This window comes from Eucyclogobius newberryi, unplaced genomic scaffold (genome assembly GCF_026437365.1).
Source record: "Eucyclogobius newberryi isolate DKJ021-1_F unplaced genomic scaffold, fEucNew1.0.hap1 SCAF_2, whole genome shotgun sequence".
NCBI classification, from domain to species: Eukaryota; Metazoa; Chordata; class Actinopteri; order Gobiiformes; family Gobiidae; genus Eucyclogobius; species Eucyclogobius newberryi.
Genome location: NW_027315834.1, coordinates 12010686 through 12020949, shown reverse-complemented (window position 1 = coordinate 12020949; position 10264 = coordinate 12010686). Strand labels below are relative to the sequence as shown.

The following is a 10264-nucleotide window of genomic DNA, read 5'->3' as shown; positions in this document are numbered from 1 at the left end:
TGGTGTTGTTGAATTATACTTATTTACTTTTACGTGTATATTTCTTTGCTCAGTATCTGTACTTTTGCTTTAAATGATGCAACTGAAATGTGAAATATGAATATGTTCATGTTTTTTTTTAATTTTATAGAGTTCTAAATCATGAGATACTAATTTAAAGATACTCAACAGCATTTTTAAAGTGGAATAGCAGTAACAAATAATGCATAATATGTGTATTTCAAGTTCAGGACCTCAGAGCGCCGTGCATCTCCACCTTGAAGCCTCTAATCACTCGTTTGAAGACGGTGAGGTGAAGGTTTTAAGCAGGGAGAAAAGATGGTTTGAAAGAGGAGTCAAGGAAGCTATTTTTGTTAAAAAAGAAAGACCTTCTTTAAACAGAAATGGAGTGCTAAGGTTTAATCTTCCTGTTATTTATAATGGAATACTGAACCCCTGGAAAGGTAGAGGACCAGGACCAGGACATTTAGATGCTAATCAGGTACTCAGGGTGGTTGAGCCAGGGTCTCACAAAGACAAAGAGGATTCTAATAGCCCATTAAGATTCTGAATAGGCTAGCTCGGTAGATGCAAGGGGGGAGGTTCTGTTGAAACAAACAACTCTTTCTACTTCAGGAAGGCTCCTCCCAATGGGCGGGTCTTACCACAGAACAGTATTAATATCGGAGTTCTCGATCTAAATTCTTTTATTGACAATGACTCTTGGATGAGAGTCGAAACGTCTATTTTTTCAAACTGAGTCCAGATGACTACAACTGAAGCTTTTTCTACTATGGAACACGCCTGGACGAATGAGGGATTACACCGAGATAGATAGAGTAGATAACACATACTTTATAGATCTCCTTTTGGAAAACGTATATGTCCAGTAACAAGGGATGTCAACGATCATTCGATATAATCTGGATTATTTAGGTCGGAATATAACCTAAAAATGATAATTGTGCATTTTTTAGAGAGGAAACATAAATAAATATATACATTTTTAAATATCAATGAAAAGAAAACTATATCAGGTCTTTTTCAATCAAATTAAAATAAATGTGACAATTGTAGAGGAAAAATGAAGCCCTTTCTGCTCAGCCTTTCCTCAAAACTGTAAATCTAATTGTAACGTACTTTTTTATGTCAAATTAAACATTCAGAAAGTTTGATTTCATTAAGCAGTCACATATCGCAGAGCAATGATGTGTGAAGAAACCAAGAAGGAAAAAACATATAGGATTTTATTGTTGTTTACATTGTGACATTAATAATCGTGAAGAATCGTTGAATCGCAACGTTTCTTCTTGCAATAATCACAAAACACAATCAAGTCGGGATTTGCACGAACATAAATAAATGTTTTAAGCATTTTTTTTTGGGCAAGTTGTAGCAGTAGTAGTGAAGTGCTCAGGGTCAATCCAGTTCCAACAGTTTTAAAACCAAAGGGACAATGCAGTATCCTTCAATGTCCCGCCTTTTTTCGGGTGCTTTTGTTCCAAAAGGAAGATTGAATCAATGTATTAAAGAAAACATCTTTTTTTCCCGCAAAGCAATATAAAGCACCGTTTGGAGTCCATGCGCTTTGGAGATAAACTGCATCATTGAATCTGCTCATAATGCAGTATCAAGGGAAAGCGGCTTTCCGCGAAGATGTCGGCGCTACAGCTTTTCCGCGCAGCCGTACAGAATTGCAAATCAATAGAGCATTTTCATAACAGACAATAATCTATCTTCATCTTAACAGCGAAGAGAGTTGGTTATTTCGAAGTCGCCAAACAGCTGATGAACAACCGCGAACTATTTCTGATAAATAAATAGCAAATAGCTTCAGCGACACGACGACGATGACTGAACTGCGGCGGCGTTTTGTCGTTTTGTATTGGGAGAGTTGGTGTCCGATGGTTAACTTTAGGAAATTAAGAGCGCACCTGGAGGCAGACGTCCAGGCCCCGATGTCCATTATCAGTTCTCGTGTAACTCTGGCACCGGCGCGCCCCGTGAACGCCTTTGATCTGTATCCCACGCACACGCTTTTATTTATTTGCCAAACCGAATCTTTGTTAAGCGTTTCCAAATCGCATTCAAACTTCAAAGCGGCAGCGCACTTTCACTGGGATGTAGTAGACCTTTACATACGTGTGAAGACAAACGGGACCAAAGAATCTGGTTAGAAGTTTACGAAAATAGTGTAAAAGAGGTTATTTTTGTGTGTATGTTCTGAAGAGAAGAGTGTGTGGGCGAAACATCAAAGGGACGAGAATTTCAGAGAACGACTTTTGTGTTGAAACGTCCCGGCTCTGTCTGTCTGCCTGTCTTTTATGTGGTGTTTTTGATGACTCTCACTTAAAAGGGAAACAGAAATACGTCATGTTTTGGTTTTGCACAGCCTTAAATGGAATGAACATTAGGACTGCGCAATTTGTGGCATTTGAAATTTTGAGTTGACGCAAATGATCAAATCTGTACAAAGCTGTAAAGCTCTGCAAAGCTCTGCACAGAATAAACTATCCTGTCTTTTACACAAGTTACCAGTTCTACCAGTATGTTTTGAAATGAATGAGATGATTGCATTCATTTATCAGTTCATATTTCAGTCTTCTCTCTAATGTTAACGCTTCTAGAGTTGTTTAAAATGTGCACTCTGAACAGAATCAACTTTTTGAATTTATATGTGAAAACTTTTGTATATAAATTGTTATCTTGTGAGTAATATTCAATTAATAGATTAATTCATGAGAACAAATGCTAAATATTTGCATCTAAATAATCAGAAATAGTTGTGCGACAGCTCAAGTTGTGGATTCTCATTGTCTGATCCAAAGGTCGGTTTGAATCCTGCTCATCACTGTGAGTCACACACACATCAAGCATCACAATACTCATCTCTGTATTTATATGTGAACAGCTTTGTACGTCTCTAACAATACGTTTAGTGTATGTGTACTTTGAGTTCAGCCCTAAATGTTACAAGACCATTGCATCTTTGAGCGCTGTGTCATTCTAACATTTGCATGTCGCTGCAGGGACTAGGTTAGACTTTGCATAAGAATTTAAATGTGACTTTGAAGTATACAACCCACAATGACGGCACGAGGCGAAAACAAATAAGACGCTGGACAAAAACTAAATACAAAAAACAAACTGACCGGTGACGGAGAGCAGCGTCCACGTGCCGTTCTGCTGCTCGCTGGCGGCCCCGTCCAGAGAGAGCACTCGGCACTCGTAAAGGCCCTGGTCCTCGAGCCGCAGGGGCCCCAGTCTGAGAGCGGTGACCCGAACCAGAGACACTCTCCCTGGAAGACAAAAACCACAAGAGAGCGTGAGCCAGATGCTGATTCCAACTGTCATTTCTCAGGTTGGTTTAAGGCAAGAAGGAGGCAAAAAACCAGGCCTCTAAATGAAATAAATAACACAGTGAGCTTTGTGCATTTCCACCATAGAGCATACATTTTCAAGTAAATGTAGCAGTATGTTAGACCTTGTACTGTACATCAATACAAAGTAAACTGTTGCTCTGATTTTGATAAGGTGCATTATGAAATTACAATATAATAGCAAAATATAAAAAATAATAAGAATATGGCATGGTTAACTAAATGAGATTAAAAAATAAACACATAATAAATATTTTGACTGAATATATACACACAATTTACAGTTTAGCCAGATAGAGTGCAAAAACTAGCAAACTTTTTTTTTTGTTAAGATTAATTTGCAAATAATAGTTCAAATGATGCTCTGGGGCTGCTTGGTGGAAAGTGCATCCGACAATAATCCCCAGCAGGTGGCATCACATTTGCTCAACTTGTATTGCCAGTAAAAGCTTCAAACAGCTAAAACTGTTTAAAGCTGCTAATAAAATGTTCAAATTTGCTTCTTGTTGTGCCAAATCTTAGACGTTCTAGAACTGCTTTACTGTTTTACTGAAAGACCCTTTATGTGACATTTTACATGTTTTTGTTGCAATACATGGTATTCTGGCAACAAAGCCAGAATACCATGTCCCAGTTTAAGTGATCAATTTGTCGACTTGACCATGAATTCTCTGAAGTCTGCTCTTGACGTTGTAGCGCCGTTAAAACAGAAGGTCATTAGGCCAAAGCGCGCCTCCCCATGGTACAACCAAGAACTGCGTTCACATAAACAAAGAGTTAGAAAGTTAGAGGGATTATTTCGTCGCTCTCACACCGAAGAATCCCTAAAAGCATGGAAAAGTTGCCTGCTGTCCTATAAGCAGGCTCTGCGTAAGGCCCAAACCAGATATTATTCAAATCTAATAGAAGTCAACAAAAGTAACACTAAATTCCTTTTCAGCACTGTAGCTAGGCTAACAAACTGTCACAGTGCAGTAGAGCCCTCAATCCCAGCTACACTCAGCTCTGATGATTTCCTCCTATTTTTTAACAATAAAATAAAAACAATCAGAGATAAATTAGATGAAATTACCCCCGCTATTAGCCCTGAACTAGCCCAAGCTGTAAATCTAACGTCCCATATAAATCCACCTGTAAACTTAGAAAGGTTCAAGCTGTTGATCAAGCAGAGAAACTTCAGCCATTATGTCCTCTAAAAGCTCAACTTGTGTCCTAGACCCCATTCCAAGCAGACTCCTCAAAGACATTCTCCCCCTAATTATAGACCATATTCTTAATATAATAAATACTATGTTCCACAGTCCTTCAAACATGCAGTCATTAAACCTCTTCTGAAAAAGCCTAATCTAGATCCCGACCTATTGGTAAACTACAGACCTATTTCAAATCTTCCCTTCGTCTCTAAAATCCTTGAAAAAGTTGTTGTAAAACAGCTTTGTCGCCACCTGCAGGACAATAACTTATTTGAAGTTTTCCAGTCAGGGTTCAGAGCCCACCACAGCACTGAAACTGCACTAGTTAAAGTCACAAATGATTTGTTATTAGCCGCTGATGATGGACTGGTCTCAATCCTGGTTCTGTTGGACCTCAGCGCAGCGTTTGACACCATTGACCACAACATTCTACTGCAGAGGTTAAAATGTGATGTAGGTGTTGGAGGAACAGCCCTCAGCTGGTTTAAATCCTATCTATCTGATAGGTTCCAATTTGTTAATGTAAACCAGAGCTCCTCACCATGCTCTAAAGTAATTTACGGTGTGCCACAGGGTTCGGTACTCGGTCCAATTCTGTTTACTCTTTATATGCTGCCATTAGGCAACATTATCAGAAAGCATGACATTAACTTCCACTGCTATGCAGATGACACTCAGCTGTATTTATCAATGAAACCTGATCAGAGCGATCAAGTAGACAGACTTAGTGCTTGTGTGAAGGAGATAAAAACCTGGATGACACTAAACTACCTGCTTCTTAACCCTGAAAAAACCAAGGTCATTGTGCTTGGCCCTAAGCATCTACGAGACTCTCTATCTGAGCAGAAAGTCACACTGGACAATGTCAGTGTAGCCTCCAGTTCTACTGTAAAAAACCTTGGAGTCTTATTTGACCAGGAGCTCTCATTTAAAGCTCATATAAATCAAGCTTGTAAAACAGCCTATTTCCATTTGCGCAACATCGCCAAAATCAGAAGAATCCTGCCTAAAAGTGATGCCGAAAAACTTGTAACGACTAGATTAGACTACTGTAACTCCCTGCTTGCAGCGTGTCCTAAAAGCTCCATAAAAAGCTTTCAACTGGTTCAAAATGCAGCAGCAAGATTACTAACAGGAACAAAAAGAAGAGAGCACATTACGCCAGTGCTGAAGTCTCTTCACTGGCTCCCCGTCGAGTTTAGAATCAAATTTAAAATTCTACTCTTGACCTACAAAGCCATAAATGACATGGCCCCATCCTACCTCAAAGATGCTATAGAACCATATCATCTAAACAGAGCTCTTCACTCTCAAAATGCCGGCCTTCTGGTGGTCTCTAAGAGTCTCTAAAAGTACTGTAGGAGGTAGAGCGTTTAGCTACCAAGCCCCTGTGTTATGGAATCAGCTCCCGACCCATGTTAAATATGCTGACACAGTCTCTTCATTTAAGTCCAGGCTTAAAACGTTCCTCTTCGAAATCGCTTATGGTCAGACTAGTTAGGAACAGAAACATAAACCCACAGCTTTAGCTACGCTGCCCTAGGAGTAACTATGCTGGGGGAAGTATGGCAGCTTGAGCACCATCCTCTTCTTCTTCTGACTACTTATGCTATCAAACAATATTTATTTTTTAATTCCACTTGCAAACTGTTCACCGCCTTCTTTTCTTTCTCTCACTCCTGAGGACCTGTGGACCCAGATGCCCCTCCCCTGATGAAGTGGTCCCTGCCCTGTGTGGACGGTCCCTCATCTGCCTGAAGAGTGGGTCCAGCTCGCCCCCGACGGTCCCTCATCTGCCTGAAGAGTGGGTCCAGCTCGCCTCCGACGGTCCCTCATCTGCCTGAAGAGTGGGTCCAGCTCGCCTCAGTCGGTCCCTCATCTGCCTGAAGAGTGGGTCCAGCTCGACTCAGACGGTCCCTCTTCTGCCTGAAGAGTGGGTCCAGCTCGCCTCAGTCGGTCCCTCATCTGCCTGAAGAGTGGGTCCAGCTCGACTCAGACGGTCCCTCTTCTGCTTGAAGAGTGGGTCCAGCTCCAGTCTCCTCGTGTCCGTCTGTCCGTCTGTGAGAGTCGGATCTCTCCTTCACTGGAACTCCTCCAGGTTTCTACGCTTTTTTCCCAAAGAGGTTTTTTTTGTAGTTTTTCCTGGCCGAGAAGGAGAGTCTAAGGACAGAGGACCCTGGGACATCGTCCCTCGCCACCACAGACATTGTCTGACTTCATCGCCACCACAGACATTGTTGATTCATTTCTCCCTGTGGCCCTCAGAGGCAACTGTTGTTGTGATTTTGGGCCTTACAAAAATAAATTGATTTGATTTGATTTGACCATGTACCATGTACATGTACCATGTACATGTACCATGTACCATGTACATGTACCATGTACATGTACCATGTACCATGTACATGTACCATGTACCATGTACCATGTACCATGTACCATGTACATGTACCATGTACCATGTACCATGTACCATGTACCGCGCACACGCACACGCACACACAATAAATGCTATTATTTTAGTCTTGTTTGTTGGCTGTTATGCACAGGGGCTTAACATAGGCTCTCAGGCAGAGTCTGTCACTTTCTGGAATGTTGCACAGTATGGCATTAATCAAAAATATATCAAAGTTTTAAAAAAATTATACAAATTTGAAATAACAGCAGTAATTGAATAAATATACCAGATGGATGAACTAAATGGTCTAGTGTTTTGATATGATGAAGAAGTAGAAGTACAACTTTAACATAGAAGAGTCATTCAGCTCAGGTTTTTTCTTTTAACAGTTTTTTGTAAAATGTAACAAAATAAAATAAAAGAGAACAAGACACAAAGAGCGAGAAAGTTAAAACAAAAAGAGTAGTCCAAAGAAAGTCCATCAATTGTTTCCATCATTGGAGTTTTAAACCCGAGATCTACTGTATTTTACGGGCTATAAGTATATATATATATATATATATATATATATATATATATATATATATATATATTTTAGATGATTTCCCTGGAGAGCTCTGATTTATACACTTTAATACAAAATTCGTTCAGAGGGCTAATGTTGCGTTGTTTCATTTCCAGGTTGTCATAATTCATTATTCGTAACTAGAATCATCCATTTGAACAGAATTAAAATGTAAAGACGGCGAGTAAATGTTTTAAATGTCTTTGACTCCGCGTTGCCTTTCCCCTGTAATGATCAGCGCACAAACACGGATACAGCTGTGTTTAAACTCAACGGGGAACGTGATCCGCCTGTTGCCGGGAGACGGACCCTCGGGACCGGGCTCAGAGCTGATCAGCGGCTTTTTCCAGGCCGCGGCCTAAAGCCCCCCCAAAGCTCTCTGCCCCCTGACCCAGCGGTGTGTGGACGCATCTCTCAAGTGAAGCGTATGACAGGACGCGTTGCCGTGGGGACGACTGGGAGAATGATTTACTGCAGGTGTTTGTAACCTAGTGGGTACAATGTGGGGGGAAAGAAACTGGAGATAAGAATTGTAAATGGATATGGGGTGTCCAAACGATTTCTGTTGGTGGTCAATATCGTGAACTATTTAACAAAGTTGCATTCATCTGAGGATTTAAAATGGTACGGCTCAGACCTTAGAATAAGAGGGAGTTAATCAATTAATCACAACTTGAAATACTCATTTACTAATCAAAGGATCGTTAGAAGGTCCAAAAAAACGTGTAATGAGCTGAGAGAAGATTTTTTATGACTCAGACAATGCAGTAATTACGATTATGAAAATAATGCACTCTATTTGATGAAAACTGTAAACTAAAGACTGTAAACACACCAGGATGTCCCCATGCTGCTTCACTTTTGTCTTCATCTTGATCTAATTCAGTAAAAAACTTATGTTTTCAGGTCTTTTGCATTCTAAATGACTAATAAAGAATAATTGATAGATGAATTCATTATCAAAATGTTCATAAGTTGCAGACCTACTTAAAATCCTTATTGTCTGACACAAATAGTTGAGGTTACAATGGTAAAGGGTAATGTGCTCTAGAGCAGCAAGCCTTGGTCTGAGGGCCACATTCTGGACATCCCTCAGAGATAATCGACGGTTAATATGTTTGTTTTTGTTTTGTTTGCTTATCAAGAGGCACAAAAGCAAATCTGTGACACTGGGAAGCCAGAAAATGAGACTGATGATGATTTGGAAATGACTTGTGACTTTATTCTACCTTTTTCCAAACAAATGTTCGATTAACGAATAATGTTCTTGTTGTGTATTTGCACTTTGGGTCAAATACTAGGGTCGGATTATAGATTAGTCAGACTATAAAGATAGTTTTTAGTTGATTAATCGACACACAGGGAAAGCCTTTGTTCGATCAAGAATTTATTTTCAACACATTCAATTCATATCAAGTTTTTTTGTTTTGCACAGTAGGCTTAAGTATTCCAAAAATGATCCAATCATCAACCAAATTTGAACAATAACTCGCAATTCAACTACTGTCTAACATAAAAGCCTTTTTTTTTTTTTTTTTTTAAAGCGGTGCTCTGCTCAAAATATCTCAGAGCACAACATTCACAACATGAAGGTCAGTGTCTGAAGTATTCTCCATTATATTGTATTTTCAATGTATTCTCAACGACTAGTTTCACTTAAATTGCAAAGGTCTAACTGAAACAAGCAGATATTTCTGAGTACAGAGCAGACTTTGGTAAACAGTGTAATTAACCTCTAATGTAAGGAGAGAAAAATGTTAGTAAAAGAATGATAGTAGATCAATGCCAATCAGAACATATTATATTAAGATCTGCGGATCCAAGCAACACGTTAAATTACAATCTTGTTCAAGGTTGGATGGCTGAAAGAATAATCACTAAGGCAGAAACATGTTCTTTCATCAATATAACGTATATATATATATATATACTCTGCAAAAGTAATGTGAATCTCATGTCTGTTGTACATATAAATGATAGATTTATATGTACAATCAAGTAGGTATTTGTGGATAAAACTTTAAACAATATGTAGAAAATGACAGCAAGTGACATCACACTAGGGACATTCATTCCAATCAAAGTTTATGTATAATTCAAGTATTTTAACAATCTAAGCATTAATTCAACAAAAGAAAGTCGCTCTCATATATTTTCATTGGTCAAACAAAAAAAATGTTAGCATGAGTCTTTGCCCAGCGTTTGTTGAGTAATTTCCGAGTGTGATGTCATCAATTACAAACAGGAAGTGAAATTATAAACCTAAAAAATGTGCTACTCTGGGGTTTTTTTGAAGCTAAATTAAAAATATCCATCCATCCATCCATCCATTTTCTACCGCTTGTTCCCTTTCGAGGTCGCGGGTGACTGGAGCCTATCCCAGTGACTTCGGGCCTTAGGCGGGGTACACCCTGGACAGTGGCCAACTTGTCGCAGGATTACAAAATATATTTATGTTAACTGCATTTTAGTTCAATGAGTCGTCCAACTTGTCAGAGGCACTTTAAGACAGAATGTGCACTGTAGGACTGCAACTAATGTTTACTTTAGTAGTCGACTAGTCAGTGAGTCTAGTCAAACGATTATTTTTATTGTACATAAAGACTTTTAAAAAAAAATTACCAACCAAATAAAGGTTGAAATGTGGTGACGGAGGGCTTTTTTCATAGTTTTGGCCGGGGTGTGACTTATACTTATATTTATACTTACACACTTATACTTATACTACGGAGCGACTTATATGTGATAT

At 39.2% G+C, this 10264-nt stretch overlaps 1 protein-coding gene across 1 annotated transcript in view; it reads right to left on the bottom strand.

Moving 5' to 3' along the window:
* The window catches only part of LOC140366996 (protein turtle homolog A-like), a 151549-nt gene that overhangs the window by 82033 nt on the left and 59252 nt on the right, over positions 1–10264 (bottom strand). The window contains exon 4 of the mRNA XM_072453274.1: positions 3132–3278. Within this exon, the coding sequence (XP_072309375.1) occupies positions 3132–3278 (147 nt within the window). The remainder of the gene's footprint in view (positions 1–3131; positions 3279–10264) is intronic.